The sequence below is a fragment of the Mobula birostris genome, chromosome 19 (assembly GCF_030028105.1).
Source record: "Mobula birostris isolate sMobBir1 chromosome 19, sMobBir1.hap1, whole genome shotgun sequence".
Lineage (NCBI taxonomy): Eukaryota > Metazoa > Chordata > Chondrichthyes > Myliobatiformes > Myliobatidae > Mobula > Mobula birostris.
The window spans coordinates 60005143-60026557 of record NC_092388.1 but is presented as its reverse complement, the minus strand read 5'-3'; the positions used below and the strand labels follow the sequence as shown (position 1 = coordinate 60026557).

Sequence of the window (21415 nt, the reverse complement as noted above, 5' to 3'; positions counted from 1 at the left end):
GGGAACAGGCAGCCTGTGGCCATTCTCATAAATAATAAGCATACCACTTTGGATATTTTTCTTTTTTTTGGGGGGGGGTGGTGGGTGCACATACCAGTGGACCTAGTACTGAGCTTTGCTCCTGTTAAGAAGGAAGGGAGGGAGAAGAGAAATGCAGTAGTGATAGGGGATTCCATAGTTAGGGGAGCAGATAAGAGATTCTGTGGATGTAAAAAGGACATCTGGATTGCATTTTGCCTCCCAGGTGCCAGTGTTAGTAATGGATCAGATCCACAGTATTCTAAAGGGGGAAGGCGAGCAACCGATGGTACATGTTGCTACCAATGACATAGTTAGGAAAAGGGAGGAGGCCTGAAGAGAGAATATAGAGAGTTGGTACAAAGCTGAAAAGGAGGACGTCTAGGGTGGTAATCTCTGGATTGCTGCCTCTGCCACAGCCCAGTGACAAGGAGAATAGGATGAATGTATGTTTGAGCAATTGGTGCATGGGGCATCCTTTCAGATTTATGGATCATTGGGATCTCTTCTCGGGAAGATATGACATGTATGAAAATGGCAGTTACACCTGAACTTGAGGGGGTCCAATATCTTTGTGGACACATTCGCTAGAGCTGTTAGGGCAGTTGGTATACAAGTAGATGTAGTATGTAGTGAGGAAGTACAGGCAGATGATGGGGGCAAAACTGGGATGAGTTGAAGTGTAACCTCAGGGTAAAATCAAAAAGAGCAATGAATACAGGACTGAAGGAGTTATTTGAATGCACACAGTATACAGAATAAAGTAGACGATCTTACAGCCCAGTTAGAAATTGGCAGGTATGTTGTTGTGGGCATCCCTAAGTATTGGCTGAACGAAGATCTTAGTTGGGATCGTAACATCCAAGGATACACATTGTATTGAAAGGACAATGAGGTAGGCAGAGGGGATAGGGAGGCTCAGAATTGATTAGGGAGCGGAAGGTGAAGGAACCCTTTGGAGGCAGTCATCATAATATGAAATGGAATGATGGATCAGGCTCCATGAGTCAAATGACTTAATTCTGCTCGTATGTTTTATAGTATCGTGGATGAGCCTTGTCAAATGCTTTACTAAAGTTCATGTAGACAACATCCACAACTTTACCTTTAGTCACTTTTGTCACCTCCTCAAAAAAGATGCATGGAATCCATAGTGAATTGACTGTTTGGATTCAAAATTGGCTTGCAGTTCTCAGAAGGCAGTAGTGGACTTATTCTGACTGCAGTCTCTGTTGTTGGCAATATAAAAATGAAGTGGATGAAAATGTGGATGGTGGATTAGTAAGTTCACGGATGATATAAAAATTCAACTTGCTCACACAAAGCTGTGCTGACTGTCCCTAATTAGGCCATGGTTTTCCAGTGTTCATAAGAATCCTTTCCATATGTGACTCAACAGCCTATAGTACACAGGATTACCCCCCATGTTCTTATTGAATAATGGGACAACTTTATTTTTTTAGCGATACAGCGCAGAGTAGGCTCTTTTGGCACTTTGAGCCACACTGCCTCAGCAGCCCCACAACCCCAAGAACACTCCAGGCTAATATCCCTATTCTCCACATCCAAATACTGATAGAAAGTACTCATTTAGGACCTGTCTTGCAGTACTGTGCAAAAGTCTGAGACATGCATATAGTGCTAGGGTACTTAAGACTTTTGCACAGTACTGTATATTATGTTTTTCCAGTTGCCAAGTAACATCTAATACTACTGAGTTAATACAAAGGTAAGTACTCTTATTTCTACTTTCCAACCACCTTCCTATTTTAACCAGTATATAGTACTGTACGTAAGTCTTAAGCACCCTAGCTATATATGTGTGTCTAAGACTTTTGAACAGAACTGTACATTCTCTGCCTCCAGGTACACATTCCCTCCTTTTATCCTCAAGTGGTCTTATTCTCGCTCTATTTATCCTCTTGCTCTTGATTATTGTATAGAATGCCTTGGGATTCTCTTTAATCCTACTTACTAAGGATTTTTCACACCCCTCCTGGGTCTCCCAATTCACTCCTTGAGTTCTTTTCTAGCTTGCTAATCCTCGGGGCTCTTTGTTAGATTTTTAAGTCTTAATATACGTCGTTTTTCTTCCTGACTAAATTCATCACCTTTCTTAACATCCAAGGTTCCCTTATATTGCCCTCCTTGTTCTTCCTTACTAGAACAGATCTGTCCTATACTCTGTGCAGTTGGTCTTTAAAAATCCTTCACATATCAGATGTGGACTTTCCCAGAACAACTACTCCCACTTAACTCTGTCATTCCTTCTGAATATTCTTTTAATTTGTCCTGCCTCAATTTAATACACTGCTACAAGTCTATGCGTATCCTTATCTACAGTTATCTTAAAACTTAGAGTTCTGGTCACTGTTCTCCCACTGGCGAGGCTCATTTCCCAATACCAAGTCCAATATGACCCTTCCTCTTGATGGACTACCTACGTACATATGATATAAGAAACCCTCCTGCCAAGTCTAAACCTAGATCCTAATCTATATTAGGTAAGTTGAAGTCATCCACAAAAACTGCTGTTTTTATACCTTTCTCTAACCTGCCTGCATATCTGTTGCTCAGTATCCCAGTGGTTACTGGGGTGGTCTGTTGTATAATCCCATCAGTGATTGCATCTTCCTTATTAAGTTCTACCCATATAGACTCAGTGGCTGAGCCTTCTATTATATTCCCTCTGGGTGCAGCTATGAATTGTCCCCGGTTAATAGTGCAACTTCCCCTCCCATCCTTTTACCTCCTCTGTTGAAGCATTGTAACCTTGTAACATTAAACATGCAGCTCTGTTCCCCTCTCAATCAATTCTCTGTACAACATCATAGGTCCATGTTTTAAGTTTATCACCCTTTCTCCTAAAACCCCTAGCATTAAATGCATTTCAACCCTCATCTGTCCTGTCATATTTATTATTTTGCAGGTGATTTGTAGGTCTGTTCTTCCTTTATGGACTTGCTGGTTGTGACACTTACCTTCCACTTCGTCCCTCCACTTTCTGAACTGGAGTTCTGATTCCCATCCCTCTGCCAAACTGGTTTAAGCCCTCCATAGTGGCACTAATAAATTTCCTAGCCAGGATGTTGATTCTCATCCAGTTAAGATGTAACCTGGCCCTCTTGTACAGATTGCTGTTGCCCCAGAAGAGGTTTCAGTGATCCAAGATTCTCAATTCTGTGTGGCTATCATGCAATGGATGTTTAGTATTCAGAAAGGTTGTCTACAAGAGCCTGAACAAATAAATTACTCAAGCCCTATCATTTAGAGAAACTTCCAAATGCAAGTGGTTCAGATAATCATACAACTGCATTTGGCATCATGTATACCTGAGGTGAATTAAGGAAGCTGACTTGAGGAAATATCACTTTAACATAATTGGGAGATTAACATCAACGATGGGTTTATGCTTTATTAAAATCACTTTTTCTCCATAGAAATCAAGCCACCATTCTGTGGTTGATTGTTAATAAGTGTTTAGGTTTTTCGTACTAGATGGCATAATCAATTCCTTTACACCATTTAGAGAAGTCCTGATTAATTACTTCCCCATTAACTAACCCACCAAAAAAAGAAAAATCCCTCCATCTTAAACTGCATTCACGAACCCTCAAGTGAGCAGACCAAAAAACCTGAGAATGGAGAACCTGCAATAAACCAGTGATATCAGAGTAAGCAGAACTGCTTTTTCAAAGAGCCAATATGGGTACTATGAACTGATTAGCTGGACCCAGACATCCCAGATACCAAGACATTGATTCCATGATGCTGGAGCTATTGCAATTGTCTGGATTGAACAGTGCCCTCCCAGTCATGGTTCCTTGTGGTTTGTTATCCAAGAAACTTCAATATTGTAAAACTAGATAGAATTCATTACTTTTATATCTGCATATCTGACAAACTTAATAGAGTGTATTGAGGAAATCTCTACCAGAGTGGATAGACAAGAGCCAGTAGATCTATTTGGACTTCAGAAGCTGTTCAGCAAAGTGCCTCATAAAGGGTTGAATCACAAGGTAAGTGCCCGTGAATTGGAGGTAACATATTGATGGAGGATTGGCTGACGGGCAGTGAATAGAATAAGGAGGTGAGTTGGGGTGCCACAATGGTATGTGGTGCAACTGCATCTGTTTGCAATAGCTTGATGGAAGGAAGTTGTCAAATTTATGGAGAATGTAGAACTAAATGAATGGTATGTTGTGCGGGAAGGTACAAGCATCTTGTAGAGATATTAATAGGTGAGTGGGCAAAAATTTAGCGAGTATAACATGGAAAAATGTGAAGTTGCTCATCTTGAAAGGAGGAACAAAAGAACAGATTTTTAGCTTTTGGTTTAGTAATTTAGCTTTAGATTAGCATCATTTGGTATATTAAAAATATCTGCGCCAAGTACAATTTGAAGCAAGTAGAAAGTTTATAAATTAATAAAATATATTGTATACTACCAAAACCACATTTATGAGTAGTACCTCTGTTTTATTCTTTATCTAATTTCAAGTACTAAAATGATCTACTTTATCTTACAGCATGAATTTGCGTGAGGTATTGAAAAAATACGGGAAAGATGTCGGCCTTCATATAAAGGCTGTAAGGTCATACAGTCAGCAGCTGTTTCTTGCTCTGAAGTTGTTGAAGAGATGTAACATCCTACATGCTGATATCAAACCTGACAATATTCTGGTAAATTACACTCCCCATCCCTAATAATAGCTTGGATAAAGAGATGTTGATATCCTGATGTTTTATTACAGTAATTGAGGTTCAGTTTGGGTTAAGTGGTAAGGAATGTAACTTTGCTTTGGAAAGGGCACTTTCTGTTTTGATGCACAGTTAATTCTTTTTAAATTAACTTTTAAATCACTTTCATTTAGCAGACACCTATGGTATAAAGATGCAGGGTGCAGGCAGTGTTTCTAGTGCATTGCACATTGTATAATTCTGTACATAAGATTATGATTGTTTAAATACTTTTATTTCAATGTGGCATTATGTCTTAAATAAAAATTTGGAAAGTCAGCTGTTAAACCAGGTAGTTGGTACAAAGACTGATTGTTACATGGTCGATGATGATGCAGGCATAAAAACTTCAATCTAATAAAGTCAAGTAGTTGGAAATCTTTTTTAACATTGGAAGCGGAAGTCTTTTAGGTAGTTTAAGTTGTTAGGTAGATGATTCTATATTACTAAATTTATGAAAGATTATTCTAGTCCTTTGTAGCTACAGTAAGCGAAGAGATTTGTGTGTATATTTATTTCTAAAGTAATTAACTGGCCTGGAGCTTTTGATTGAAATGGGTAACAAAACCATCAGATCCACCAGCTTTCTTTGAGGCTGGCAAACTTCAGTGTTGAGTGCTAAATTCAGAATGTGTTGAGGTTTGTGATTTTTTTTTTTAAGTACCATAACACAAGATCTTTAGAATTATGTTTTTGAAATTAGCATCACTGGAGCTGATCTTTTTCTTGGGGTTGGAAATATCACTTATTTTATTAAAAAGACATTATTTATGCTATTACCAAATCATGTGAATTGATCCTGTGGGCATTAGCAAGTAATTACAAATGTGCACACCGGTTCCAATTTATTTTCGTATTACAGGTAAATGAATCCAAAACAATCCTAAAACTTTGTGACTTTGGTTCAGCTTCACATGTGGCTGATAATGATATCACTCCATACCTTGTCAGCAGATTTTACCGTGCACCGGAAATCAGTAAGTTTTAAATCTTTATTTCTCAGGGAAAAAATTCTGTGTATGAAATTGCAATAATTTAGTTGGAATTACTCTTTTTTTTATCCGTTTGAGTCTCTTGATTACCATTGAGGTATGACCAAGAGGTAAACCTTTGCATAACTTCCAAAGTCTGCTCGTTTGCTGTTTTGTAATTGGTCATTCGGAGGCATCTACGTGGCTAAGCAGCAACTGTATCTCCACATGGCCATGATGTGCTAATATTAGAGAATCAAGCTTGTTTGGTGTTGGTGAAGGCAAATGGAATGTTGGGCTTCATTGCTAGAGGGATTGAAGTTAAGAGCAGGGAGATAATGCTGCAACTATACAGGGTACTGGTGAGGCTGCACCTGGAATACTGCGTGCAGTTCTGGTCTCCTTACTTGAGGAAGGATACACTAGCTTTGGAGGCGGTGCAGAGGAGGTTCATCAAGTTGATTCCAGAGATGAGGGGGTTAAAGTATGAGGAGAAATTGAGTTGCCTGGGACTGTACTTGCTGGAATTTAGAAGAATGAGAGGAGATTTTATAGAAACATAAAATTATGAAAGCGATAAATAAAATAAAGGCAGGGAAATTGTTTCCACTGTAGGTGAGACTAGAACAAGGGGACATAGCTTTAATGTTCAGGAGTATATTTAGGACGGAGATGAGGAGGAATTACTTTTCCTAGAGATTGGTGAATATGTGGAATTTTGTGCCCAATAAATCAGTGGAGGTTCTGTCAGTAAATATATTTAAGACAAGGTTGGATAGATTTTTTGCATAGTAGGGGAATTAAAGGTTATGGAGAAAAGGCAGGTAGGTGGAGATGAGTCCATGGCTAGATCAGGCATGATCTTATTCATATGTAACATTAAGATCCATTCTGCTGTCGTAATTTTGTTTTTTCACACCATTCATTACACTTATTTGATAATTTTAGTGTTAGTAAACATTTAGCATCTGGGCTTTTGACCTGAAGGTAAATTTTGACCTGAAGGCTGCACTGCCTCAATGGAGGAATAGCAGACCACCCCTGAAGCCCATTCACAGTTAGAAGTCAGCACTGACACTTACTCCTGCAAACATCAACACAATAAAGAGACTAAAGACTTTTTTCATGATTTATGCTCTCCACCAAGCTAATTCTTTTATAGCTTTCAGTAATTTTCCTTCTAAAGACTTTGCCTCTGTGGATGTAATTGGGTTAATAGTGCTCCATAAATTCAGCTTATTCTGTTGTTAGTGTGTCAGTGCAGCGTGAATGAATCCTTGTTCTCCCCCTCTAAGAAATGTGTTTTTTTGTAATGTATCCAATGGGCTCAGCAGATCATAATCATTTCAAAAATTGTTTCTAATGTATTACCATAATTTGACATATTTCATTTGCTTGACAGTTTATATATATTTCTGTAACTTTTAGCACTTAATGTTTCAATTTAGTAAAGACATTGTTGCTTATAAAATAAATGAACACTTTAGTTTGTGACTCCAAGCATAAACCTTTTGCTTTTTTTTAGTTATTGGGAAGATTTATGATTATGCCATCGACTTGTGGTCTGTTGGTTGCACACTTTATGAGCTATACACAGGAAAAATTTTGTTTCCTGGCAAAACTAACAATCACATGCTGAAACTCATGATGGATTTAAAGGGCAAAATGCCAAATAAGGTAGGAAATGAACTTGGAATTTGATATCCTTTTATTAGATAATGAGAACTTTCATTTGCATTAGGCATTCAGATTTAGTGATGGTAGAGCTCTGATTTGTTATCTCATATTGCAAGAGGAGGCCTTTTTTAAATCGAAGTATTGATGTGTCTAACTACAGCACAGTACAAAGGTCTTAGTCTGGGGTTTCTCAACTGGGGTTCCCTGGAACCCTAGAGTTCCGCGAGAGGTCACTGGGAGTTCCACGAGAGATTATGATTTTAAAATAATAAACATCATTTTTTATCTTGGTGCAGTGCGAGATCCTAGCACTCGCAGTGGTGGGCAGTGACCGAGCAGCACTGTTAGCACTCTCGTTTGAGATCTCTCATCCCAGTATGGCAGGGCGCAGTAGGACCGTGTTTATTTGGTTGAGTCCATTCTCAGTTTTTGACGCGAAATAGGAGAGGCCGTTGATCATTGGTGAGTACTGTATTGCATGGATAGGAGGACAGTAGGCTAATAATTGATGAGAACTGTATTGCCCAAAGGAGAGGTCGGTAGGCTGATGAGCGTGAAGTGCGTTTTCTGAGCATTGAATGGATCACCCAACTTGGCCTGTGGACGTCAGCCTATCCCTCCTGAATTTTGCTTGCGCGCACACACACACTTCTCCTTGTCGCTGCTGCCTGACTTACGAACAAACTTTACTGGCGTAGTAGAAAATTGGAGGGAAATTTTCATTCTAAAGAAGGAATTTTTACACTCCATGATTCAACTGCTGGGCTGCTGCTTTGCTGCTGTAAATGTTGCAAAAGGTGGATTGTGTAGGTTAGAAATGAATTGTACTGTGAAGTGATTGTACTTTTTGCGTGTTTTTTTGCTTGTTATGCAACAACAGACACAAAAAAAGTCTGTCTTTACAATGAAAGCTAATGGGTTATCAGTGGGTTTTACATGGACTGGTGATCCAAGTTATCCTATTCTGTTCTGTCTAGTCTGTGGCAAACCACTTACAAATGCAACAATGGCTCCAGCAAAACTGAATAGACATTTAACTACAAATCACAGCCATATGACATGTAAAAGTGCTGATTATTTTAAATGGTTATTGGAATCTCAAAACAGAGTAAAGCTTTTGTTAATAAACTCGAGTAAAAAGGTTCAAGAAGTAAGCTATTTAGTAGCAGAAGTTATTATCCAGAAAGGGAAAAGTCACACATTAGGCGAAATCCTAATTATGTCAGCGTGGAAAATTATAGTGGGTAAATGCTAGGACAAGGTGCTGCACGAGAAATTGGAAAGGCTTGACTCTCAAACAATACAATAAGTTAGCTTGTTGATGACTTGACACATGATGCTGAAGAGGTTTTGTGTGATAAACTGAAAAACAGCGGCTTCTCTATCCAGGTTGATGAGTCAACAGATTTCACCAATAAATGTCGTGTTGTAGCATTTGTAAGGTTTGTAAATGAAAACTTTTTCTGTTGCAACGAGCTGCCTGAAACAAGCAAATATATACTTAATGTTTTGTCTTCATATCTGGAAACAAAAGGTATGTTTTGGGGGAACTGTGTTAGCGTCTGTACTGATGGTGCCCCATCAATGGTTGGCTCCATGAAAGGTTTTGTTTCTCTTGTAAAACAAAATTCTGGCATTGTCACAACACGCTGCATCAATCTTGTCAATAAATGTTCATGTTGTAAATAGCGTTAATTAAAATCAATTTACAACTTTTATTTAAATCAAATTACCAAGCCTACCTTTAAAAATTAAATCCCATTTTGGCTTAAGCCAGTTATTTAACAGAAATCTGTTATGTTTGACTTTGAGTTTTTAAAATTTACAAAAAGGAAAGAAAGATCAATTTCAAGAAAGGTAAGCTAAGCTTAGCTACTTGTTTATTTTTCAAGAAAAGTTGGCTGAAAATTCATTCTTTACTCAGAAGAGCATTGTCAATTATTTTTGGATTATTGTATCTACAACTTACTGATCATGCTAATGTATAGTGAGCTGTAGATGTAATAATTTTTACACAGGGGTTCCCTTGGACCTGAAATTATTCCAAGGGTTCCTTCAGGGCAAAAAGGTTGAGAAAGGCTGTCTTAGGCACATACATATAGCTAGGGTCCCAAAGACTTGCACAGTTGTATTTGTCAACGTAGGGCGAAGAGCAAGTTTGTAAATCTGGCCGGAACAAATGTTTTTGGGAATGGCGGGAGGAGCGGTGTGGGACAGGTGGCAGAGAAAGAATGCCAAGGGCAGAAGGTGGCATAGGTGCAGACACACCCAGCCCTGAGACATTAGGCAAGGTAATTTGATTTCAAACAAGTAGCTTACTGATTATTACAGAATGTCTCTCTGGTGCTTTCCGCTCCCTTACCTCTCTCTTCCGCTTTTCCCAACCATGATTCCCCTCTCCCTACCCCCTTCCTACTCTCAGTCCACAATAGAGACCCATATCAGAATCGGGTTTATCATCATTCACATTCATCATTGCCATGAAATTTGTTTTATTTTGCACCAGCAGTACAGCGCAATACAAAAAATTACCACGGCACTGTAAGTCTTAGGCAACCTAGCTATGTATATGTGCTTAAGACTTTTGCACAGTACTGTAATTTTTGGAAAGCCTGTGATAATTTTCATGGAATTCAGTTAAGGGATGCTGGCTGTACCTGCCTAAATCTAAGTGAGTCAGCCAGACGTGTGTTAAGCTAATACAAAATCGGCCCACAGGGATTCAGGTTAAACATTTTTTGAAAAACTGAAATCAACTACAGTTGCATATCATAGACTAGAATTATCTGTCTTTTTGGTGTTTTTTTTTAATCAAAAAGCCAACTAACTGTTCCTAGCAGCTTTTCATTAACATCAAAAACATTTTGGGTTCTTAAATGCTAGTGGAAAGTGGGTAGATGTATTTGTATTTAGGACAGTCTCTGGAGATGAAGTTGCATCCACTAAGAGTGGAAGCTCTATTCAAGTTGCCTTTCATTATTACTTTATCCTTCTCGTCTCATGAGCTCCTTGCCATTTCAGTAATGTCATTGAATAATTCAGGTAGTCTTATTAAAACTAAGTCCCATTCTGTGGATGTTGTATCTTTTTGCATTTTTGTGCATGTACATCTTTGGAGCAATATTTGTATTCTTAGCTACGAATTAACTTTATTATGTAAAATGTTTTGTTTATTTGCAGTTATTTTCTCTTTGCTTGCTAAAAGGGCCATATTTGTACACCATACAGGGTGTAGGAGGGCGGTAGGGTTGGCTTTTTTCAGTGTTAGCCATTGCACTTCCCTACAATTTGTAAAGAATCATTCTGCATCAAGTGATTAATTACTGTTTCTCTGAAGATATGTGAAATGTATTTATTTCTTTTCAGATGATCAGAAAGGGTGTCTTCAAGGATCAACACTTTGATCAGAATCTGAATTTCATGTATATTGAAGTGGATAAAGTGACAGAAAGGGTAAGTGAATTAGTTTCCTAAAGTTTATGGTTTCTACTTTTTTAAAAAGCTGATCTTGGCAAACAGTTGAAAAACCTTAAGGGAAATTGTTTTTTTTTAAAAATCAGTTTTAGGATTACACTCTCCTATTCCAATTGTTAGTCAAAAGCACGACTATTTGCTGCTGTTTTTTACAGAAGTATTTACACTTAGATCAGTATTCCAGTTGTGTTGATAGCAACAAGCAACTCTATTATAGTTGAAACAAGAGAACAACTGAATTTTGTTTTGAAATTTGGCATCAGTGGCTGCGTATAAAGATATTAAACAAAGAACAGATGCCTTCTTACAGCGAGGAGGGTAACCTTGAGATTTTACCTTTGTTACCATTTTACACAACTGTAGGAGTTCTGCAAAGTGCGAGGGAAGACATTAGTTAGGACAGTGCTTTGTATCTTGAAACATTTTGCCAACACTTGCATTTCTCCATGTTCCAGTCATGTGGGTTAGACTCTTTCCAAGTCTCTAGAAATATCAATTGGATAATGGCAGAAACACCATTTAGGTTGCCAATGATTTAAATTGTCTCATCTGAAAATAAAACTTCAGAAACTCTAGCTGCTATGAGGTCAGTATTTTATTGCAATCCTTGTTCGATCATTGCACGTTTGGATTAGTACTGCTGCTACCTTCAATTAAGAACTTATATCCTAGTATCTTGATAAATGAGATACTGCAATTTTCCATTATTCACTCCACAAATCCGATTCATGTACTGGGGATCTTCATGACAGTCTGCATTACTTCAAATAGCACATCATTGTCAGAAACATAAAAGGAATAAATTTTAAAAGAAATTGAAGTACTAATGATTTTCCTTTATCACATAATACTATACAGAAATCAAAATGGTGAACATTAGATATAAGATGATGTGTGTTTTAAGTTGTACATGAGCCCTCAGATACAATAAAATTTAAAATGCTGAATGCAATAATAGACATAGAAAAGAAAACAACATGCTTTATTTAAATTTTATTTTATTTAGAGATGCAGAGTGGAACAGATCCTTCCGGCCCTTCAAGGTGCACTGCCCTGCAATCCTCAATTTAACCCTAGCCTAATTACGGGACAATTTGTAATAACCAGTTAACCTACTAACTGGACTGTGAGAGGAACCCAGAGTACCCGGAGAAAACCCACACATTCCACAGGGAGTACATACAGACTCCTTACAGGTGACACCAGAAATGAACTCTGAACTCACGCTAACTGCTACACTACTGTGGCACCCATTTTAGTATTACACCAACAAAGCCCCAGAGAATGTACAAAGAAGCTTTTCAAATTATACGTCGTCATTTATGTCCTCAATATTTCAGCACGATAGCAGATAAATATAATTATGATTCATGTATAATGTTCTTATGTATATAAAAAAATAATGTGATCAGTTAGTTTGTCCAGCTTTGTTAATTGACTGGTGAACATTCACCAGAACAATTCTTTGAAAAGTTTTTTTACAGTTCAATATCTCATCAAAAATTGCACTTCCAAAAATACAGCACTTTTTTTTCTAAAACAGTGAGATCATTCTTTTGGATTTTCTCCTCAGTACTGTGAAAATTAGCTTATTTATAAGTGGGCAATTAGAAATGGATGTTCAATGCAAATGATGCCCAGACACTGGAAAAAAATAAATAAAATCTTGTTTTTTTTTTTAACTTATCCTAAGGATTTGCTGAAATTTGTGTCTGATTATAAAACCAATGACTAACGTAGGGTTACAGAACATAAACTATAAACATATCGTACTATTTTCGTCACAAAATGCTTGTAGCTTTGTGGTGTAAACACAATGAGAGTACCAATTGTAGAGATCCTATAATATTCCAAGGACATCACTCTGATCAGGAAATTATTTTTGTCCAGGTTGATATATCTTACAAAGCTACAGACTTGATTGTTATTGCACTCAGCAAAGCTATTGGTTTCAGTATGATCACAATACTGACTGATGAAGAGGGCTGAGTTCTAGATGTTTCACATCAAAGTATATTTGGGCAGAAGCTAATTTTTTTTTTGTTTTGTTTTTGTTTATTTAGGAGAAAGTCACTGTTATGAGCACTATTAATTCTACTAAGGACCTGTTAGCTGACATGATTGGTTGTCAGCGTTTGCCAGAAGATCAGCGTAAAAAGGTTCACCAGCTGAAAGACTTGCTCGAGCAGATTCTCATGCTAGACCCAGCCAAGCGTGTCAGCATTAACCAGGCACTGCAGCATCCGTTCATTCAGGAGAAGATTTAATCAGAGCATTTAACGGGTTTGAGCAATTAAACAAAGACTGGAAAAGTCAGAGAAAAGTATTTTAGTATGTGTGAAACATGATGTTTACCGTGAAATATGCATGAAGTTAAATTAAAAGAAAAATGTTACTTCTCACAGGAATATGAGTCACTGTAAATATATTGATTTGTTTTTTCCAAATTGTTTTCATTCTTTCACTGTAGTTTAACTGCTAAGACTGCACACAAACCGTTTATTAAAATTATTTTAAAATCTTATAAACAATGGTATTTTGTGGAAGACTAACTCCAAATCTGCAAGATATATCTTTGTTTTTGTGCAGGCTTAGCCCATCCTTGTCTCTGTGACAATGGCCGAGGTAAAATGATGTTTATATTCACATTTTCCTAGGTGTGTGTACGCAGGCCAGCATGCCCTTGGTGTACTCAGTGCCGAAGGGGTCTGTCCCTACCTGTGCCTGCTCGCAGGGATGGTCACATCATTTAAAGCAGGTTGTGTACCACTTTCAGTACACTGAAGGTAAGCTAAACCATCAACATTACTGGTATATTAGCATTCATTGTCAAAGATAGGCAGAGCTGATAAATGAGAAGTAATAGCATCATGGCAGAATGCCTTGCTCGCTGGTGACTGTGATAAGATTTTAAGTAGCTTGTGAATTTGCTAATGTACTGCTGGAACTATGCCAGTTGATAGAGTTCAGAGCGCGGAAGCTTGATGAGTCTAGCACCTTCAGTGTACTGTTTACTACCATTTGAAGTTGTTATAGATTGTGGTAGAAATTTGTCAATGCCAAAAAATTCTGTTTCTTAGTAAATCTGTACCTATAGTCCATTAATAAACAGAAGCAGTTTCATTTAGTCATTAAAATGGAAAAAGATTGGGGTTTTATATTTCTTTGTAGATGTCTAAAATATGAGACTTGGCTGAATTTTTTAAAAAAATTAAAATTAAGAAATTGTTTTACAGTAAGAATATCCATTGCTGCGTTATGTGCATTGGTTTCATTATTTGTGATCATGTTGTCTCTCAATACAGGCAAACATAACCTTCCACTCTTGAGCAAAGCAGCTGCTTTTTAAAGCGGTAATTGCTTCTTTACCTTTCTTTTGTACATTTAATTTGGATTTTATATTTTTTTCTTCTTAAGATGAGTTCTGATGAATTTGAATTATAGTTCTGTACTAAGTCCCTTCACTAACATAAGGTACTATTTGAGTTCACAATGGAAGAGAATCCTTAAACAGCTGCCCCCTCCCCAACACCACGAGCTCCCACATCCCTCACTTCCTCCACCCCCCCCCCCCCCCCAACGCAGTTTCCATTTGCCAGTTATCCTTTGGAGAAGGAATTAAATTATATTGCACAATGCCTTTGCTTATATTTGAAGGTAAGTTGGGGCATCTTGTCAGGTAGCTGCGAGTTTTTCCTCCATCTAAAGTTACTTATGCATAATACCAGAGAGTCTTGGTAAATGTTTCAGATCTATATCGATGACTAAAGTATTAGCAGATGTTATTACAGCTGCTTCACAAAAGCCCTGGATTCAGTCAGACCTCTGTACAACTACAGTGGTGACTTGTTGAGCTGATCTCATTTCTTTTAAACTTTATTTTGCTATCCCTGTTATCTTGGTATGGAATGTTTAATGGGAACCATTTTCTATGTAAACATGACATTTTTATCCAGCAATCTTTTGTACAAAGTAATGCAAAAAATAAGATTATCAATTCACATATCAGTGCACTCACGTAAATTGCCTTTAGTTGCTGTAAGCCTTTCACTAAAGAAATAAAAACTGGCAAAAACAATTTGTGCGAAGGAGTAGTTGATTAGTTTCCTAATGTCTGTGCTCAGCATCAGTTTAGGTAATGATCTAGCTAATTGCAAAAGTACCTTTTTAAAAAGTGACATTATTTATTAGAACTGTCTCAATAATTTCAGTGAAAGGTCAGCACAGTTCACAAAGCTGTATGGAAGTCTGATCCGGTTTCTCTGTTCTGCAAAATAACTAATGATTTGTACTGTTTTCTTACTTCCTTCAATGGTGCTGAGAGAGAAAGGAAAGCACGTTATGTTGCTATGCTGGAGGGCAACAGGCCACGTCACCTGGTCCATGGGCCTGCTCTGAATGAGACACCTTCTCCTTCATCTCTCCACAAGGTCATTCCTGACAGCATGCCTAGATAAGCATTTCAAACCAGATGAAAAGTGCATTTCTTGCAACTGTTACCTTTTAAGAAAATAAAACACTTTGAGTAGTGACACTTCTAAGGATTCTTTGCTTTGCTTCATTTGTGATGTATGTAAAGATTTAAATTAAGTTTCGAGCATTTTAGGCTTGAGGCATTTTCTCAAAATTATTTAAATTCCTTTTATGGCAAATTCTTTCACAGGCTTTTATTTTTAAAGACAGCACAGCAAAATTTAAGGGATCAAGGTGTTTCTTTACTTGTTCTCTGTCTCTTAGGTGCAACCTGAAGGGAGACGATGCATATTGCAAGAGCGTGAAGACTGAATTAAGGTTTCTGTCCCATAAAGACATCACTTGCAGTGACTTTAAGTAACTGGAATATCACTGTTTGCTTGGGATTTTTCAATTACATGGTGGCCTTAAAAACTTCGCTACTAAATCTCACATGGCAGGGACCAGTATCTTTTGAATTTTACTCTCAAGTGAAAGTTTTATAACTTGATTACAGTTTCAAATGAACTGTCTGCTAATTCATAATTTTGGGTGGTCTATTTAATAGTGTAGGATTCAACTATCATTGTTACTTTGTAAGATCGAAGTACACAACATTTAAATTTTTATGAAGTCTTTGTGATTCCAAGACCAAAGTTAAAATCTCACCCTTTTGTCAGATGATCTCTTTATAGTGAAATAAACTACTTTCTTGAAATGTAGCAAGGTGTTAAAATCTTTAACTATGTCCAATTTGAAGTCTGCAATGCAATTTTAATGGTAAATCTTGGTTTATTCTCATTGCATTCTTTTGGTAGAGTATATTGAGGTTAAATATGAAAACTTTATTAAACAGTGAAATTACTATGACTAATAATCTGTAACTCAATTATTCTGCATGAGTGTCACAGGTACCATAATAGTAAGCAGTGATGGGCCAAATGGTCTAATTCTGCTTCTATATCTTATGGTCTCTATCTTATTGTCAATATTCAGATCTGAATCCTCATTTCCCTGATTTAATATTGTACTGCACTATGGTTTTATTGGAGAGGAACTAGTAAACAATTAGTAAAAATTGAAAATTGAGAGGCAATTCATAAATAAGATTTTTTTCCTTGTTTGAATCAAGTTAAACTACTCTTATCCTGTGTTTTATTCCATAGGTGGGGACCACTTTGTAAATTGCCTCCACCTACGATTGATGATTCATTGTCTTAGCATCGACATGAGTTACTGACATCAGAGTTCTTCAGTGTTGAATGAAAGTGAAGATGGTTTCACACAATTATTTTTCAATACATTTATACCTGAGAGTATATTTGTATTGTATGTTTATTGAAATATTGTATATATGTTAGATTTTTGCCAATTACTAATTGTTGGTAATCATCCTTAAACAATTAAAGAAACCCATAAATACTGAACAGTAGTGATGATACCACTAAAGGATGCAGTTCATCATGTAATATGTAAATATACTTTGTTACTTTTAAAATATGCTTTCATTAAATCCCTTCTATTAAAATAATTTAGTATGAATGAATGTTTCATTTGCAGATTCATTGAATGAAGGTTGGATATAGCTCCTGGTTGCTGATATAAACATGTCAAATCTGCTTTGGATTTCTGCCTTTGTTCTGAATGTTGAGACTGCTCCATGCACTATTTGTGGCTTTCAGTCAGATCAGAGGTTCCTGAGCTTTGTTGCTGCACCTCACTTCCCTTTTTGACACCCCTTTCTGTATCCATTCTGATAAAGTGCCACCACTGCACCTTAAAATGGAAAGGTTAATTATTAAATGAACCCTCCTATCTTTGAGATTGATTCAGCCTCAGTCTCCAGAAGCTTTGGAGCTGCAGCCAGTGAAGGTGATGCAATACTAACCAGAGTCTTGAGGGGGTGGGTTGAAAGTGAGGGCAAGTCTCTCATGAGGGCTGCAGTTTGGAGTTCATTGATACCTGCCCGCTGCACCTGGTTGGCTTTAATTTTGTCACATGGTTGCAGTGGAGGCTGTCAAGTCTCTCCTAGACTACTTGAACAAGTGAGAACAAGTATGGCCTTTGTATGAAGTAAAATAGAAAATGTTGGGAAAACTCAGCAATTCAGACAGCATCTGGGGAATGAGAAAATGATTGAAAGATTCATGTCTGCAAGGGTGGTCATTTCACAAAAGTACTTTGATCTTCACACCTTTGCAGGCCTAGGGAGAACAGGATTGTAGCCAAAACATGACTTCTAACAAGCTGTCATGTTCCTTTTAATATTTCTGACCTAAAATGTTATTTGAGGTGCATTAGCTCCTGGGATGGAGCCGTGCAGCCAGCATGCAAGCCCTTCACTATCGCACAGGTCAAGCAAAGGTAGTCTGTTGCCTAAACTGCAGATGGCATAGAGGCATATTACTGCTGCAGTTCACCAACCCAGTGACCTGGCAAGGTCAATCCTAACCTTAGCTGTTTTCTGTTTCCTTTGGCTGCTCCAGTTACCTCCCACATCCTAAAGACTGCTTCATTGGCCATTGTAAATTGCCCCAAGTGTAACAGGGAGAATCGGGAATAATTGAATGGACATATCAGAATGGGTTACAGCGGAAAGATGAGGATTAATGTTGCCATCTGAGCTAGCTTGGACCAAATGGCTCTTTTCTAAGGGAAGGCATGTTGGGGATATGTTGTGGAGTTTGCCAACCCTCCTGTATCCATTATATAAGAACCCAGTTTCCATATTTACCCAGTATTCTGGCCAGAAAAGTCCAAGGTACTGCATGTCCATTGAAGATTGCATCCTAAAGGAGATCCCAGCAATAGAACATAGAACAGTATAGCTCCAATGGAAGGCCAATTTTCAATTGACAGACACTAAAATTGGGAGCCAGGCAGTTTGTGCTCTCTCTGTCTTGGTAATCCATGGCAGGAGTGAACATGCTTTTGTGTGATCTAAGTCCTCTGAGAATTATTTATTTAGAGATACAGCATGGTACCATGTCCTTCCAGGCCAATGACCTTGTGCCACCCAATTATGCCCATGTGACCAATTAACCTACTGACCTAAATGTCTTGGGCAGAGGGAGGAGGCTGGAACACCCAGAGAAAACCCGCGTGGTCACAGGAAGAATGTCCAAACTCCTTACAGACAGTGGAGGAATTGAAGCTGGGTCACCGCTGCTGGAATACCATTATGCTAACTGCCTTGCTACTGTGCTGCGCCCCCCCCCCCCCCCAGTGTGGACAGTATCTTGGCAGTGACTATTGTTTCAGTGAAGGCAACCACACATCACTGGACAGATAATGTTGGGGGTCAGGGACAGGAGTAGTGGGCGGGGTCCTAGTGAAGCACAAAATATTGGTGTAGGTAGAGCAAGTATTTCCAACATAAACATGTTGTTGCAGCTTGGGGGTAGGGTATAAAAGTGAAGTCTTATTATAACTGTACAGTGCACATGTATTTTCATTATATTTCAAAATAAATTCTATTCATTAAAATATATACAAAAGAAGTGTGGCTTTCTTTCCATTTGTCATTCTCTAGATATTGGTAGTGTTTCTATCACCCAAAGGGACCACATGGATGGTAATACAGAGCACCATTACCATCCATGTGGTCCCTTTGGGTGATAGAAATCTTCCTGAGACTCTTTTACACAGGACCCAGTCCCTCAATGTTTAGTGGCAATTAGACCTCAGACTGTATTCTTTCCCTACAAAGACTTTACAATGGCTGTTCCAAGCTTCAGTGTGATAGTCCGCAGGTCCTCCTCCATCCTGGAACGTTTCTGTTGGCAACATACCCTTTCGGGCATCTTGTTGTACTAGAAGACCAATAATTTTGGGGTGGGCCAAAAGTCTTTCAGCAATTTGAGCTATATGCCAGTTGGAGAAAATTCAGATAAATTTTGAGATGGACTCCTGGGATGAAGAGGTTGAGCATGTTGGACATGTGCTCTTTAGAATTTGGTAGAAGGGAAGAAAGGTCTGAGGGGGGCTTGGCTGAGAAAATATTTTTCCTCTTGGGTAAGGTAGAGTAAAGCCTTGGTTTCCCAAATGACTGCCATTAATTTTGGAGTTAAGAAATTACTTCTGAGAAGACTGGGTATTATTGAAATGTGAAAGCTGTGGAGGGAGAGCTGTTGAGAATGCTCAAGTCCAAGATCTATTGCTCTACAGAGGAGTCCAGGGTTATGGGATAACACCGGAAGTGAGAGCTGAGACCAGATCACATCAGGTATAGTCTAACAAGTAAGAGGCTATAAGGGCAAAATGGCCATGCCTGTGGTGTCTATTGTCCTTTGGTCCTTGCCTTCTTTTCATTGAAATATTTTCAGACCTGTTTTCATTAATCCAACATTGTAAAATAATTTTGGAAGGAGAGCATCTTCTAATGTTATTTTACAATGATAGCTTGATGAAAATGGGACAGATAATATTTCAAAAGCAAAGCCAGGATATTGTTCCTTGTATGTGGTGTCATCATCCATTTTAAGCATTAGTTTGTGGAAAATCTGCAGCCTGGCCACAGTGGGATATCCTATTTAAGGGTGCTGTTTCAAACAGGATTTTAATTAGAAACTAAAATTAAAACTGCTTTGATGATTTCTAACAACTGTTGCCTTTTAAGAGTAAATTTTGTATTTTTAAAATAAATCTTTTTGTATATTAAGCTATGTTTGGATTACTTTTTAAAAAAACATTGTAACCTTGAGAGAGAACAAAGTATCTCCCCAAAAGTTCATCTTTCCACAGATGAGATTTAACCTGTTGGGTATATTCAACATTTGTTTCACTATGAAGCAAGCATAGTACTAGTGCAATCATTCAAGTTGACTATGATGTTCTCCTGAGGCAGTGGCTCCCAAACTTTTTTTGCATTAGCTCATCCTCGACTCCCAGCCCACATCCTCTTGTGCCCTCTCTCCCTTTCTATCTATTACATAAAACTATAAAGAATTTTGATTTGCATGCAGTGAAAGAAAATAGGAACTGCGAATTCAAAGCAGTGCAAATAATTGCAAATATTATTCAAATCAGTTTAAAGCTACAAATAAAATTTAATTACAGTTAAAAACTTTTCATCAACAATTTTAGAGCATATATTAGTCGTCCAACTATTCACTACTTTACTTTTTCACCTTTCGATGAGATGAATGGGCTTGGTACAGTGATATCAGCTTCTCAACATCAGGCTGAATGTCAGTCAGAAGGAATCTCAGATTCCCACACTCTGTAATTTGCTGACAAGTGTACAGGGATGTATTTATTACCCCATCTGGAATTTGGATCAAGAGATGATCCTAACATCTCTGTGACATGCAGCTCACCCAGGTGGGCACAGTATACTTAAAGATCATCATCTGGTATTCTTTCTTTCTCTTCCAACTCGGGCTCGGAAATTGGAAAAGGCTGTGACAGCCAATGTTACATTTAAATAGGGTTTAACTTAGACAGAAATGTGGAGACAACTGATTTGACTTTGATAAGATTCACATGTCAGTAAACTGCAAATAATTCTGACAAACAATGTCGTGACTAATATTCTTGAGTTGATTACTGAATGAAGCATTTGAATCTTCAAAGAATTTTATCAGTTTCAAAAAGTATCTCAAGCAGTTTACTTTTCAGAGCCATCTGACTTCTACATGCAACAGCAAGCATTCAAACTGTTACTCATTCTCAGTACAAAGCTCTGGAAATAGTTGACAATTGAGAGCACGGGACTTGATTTTATTTACTGCTGTGATAGCAGTATTTAATTATTTGTGACGATATGTTCTCTGTGAATTAGACAGTGAATGGTAAATATGTTCTGTTCAGCTTTTTTCAAGAAAGTAATAACTCCAGGGTGGTGGATGTCACTGATGGTGCCCCATCTTTTGCACAAGCAACAATGTTGGTGAGTGGCATGTCCTTCTCTTTGGAAAAATTGCTCAACAACCCAAAATATTGACTCCCACTTCATATGTTTCTAATGGCCTTGCAAGTAACTCTTGAACTATGCTTTCATCTTTTATAATATGAACATAATCAAGAGGCAAAGATTCACTGCCTGGCAATGTTGGGTCATCCAACAGCAGTGCAAATTATTT

At 37.8% G+C, this 21415-nt stretch overlaps 1 protein-coding gene across 9 annotated transcripts in view; it reads left to right on the top strand.

Annotated features, from left to right (window-relative positions):
• prpf4bb (pre-mRNA processing factor 4Bb) overlaps nt 1-18790 on the top strand; it is an 84378-nt gene extending 65588 nt beyond the window's left edge. For 2 of the 9 annotated variants that reach the window (XM_072283691.1, XM_072283682.1), the window contains exons 11-16: nt 4548-4701; nt 5621-5735; nt 7255-7406; nt 10773-10859; nt 12944-15310; nt 15618-16863. In XM_072283691.1, coding sequence (XP_072139792.1) covers nt 4548-4701; nt 5621-5735; nt 7255-7406; nt 10773-10859; nt 12944-13147 — 712 coding nt within the window. In that variant the 3' untranslated portion in view covers nt 13148-15310; nt 15618-16863. Of the gene's footprint in view, nt 1-4547; nt 4702-5620; nt 5736-7254; nt 7407-10772; nt 10860-12943; nt 16864-16892 lie in introns of those variants that run through there. The other 7 variants (XM_072283689.1, XM_072283685.1, XM_072283684.1 and 4 more) reach the window with 7 other exon arrangements.
• Nucleotides 18791-21415: the final 2625 nt, after the last annotated feature.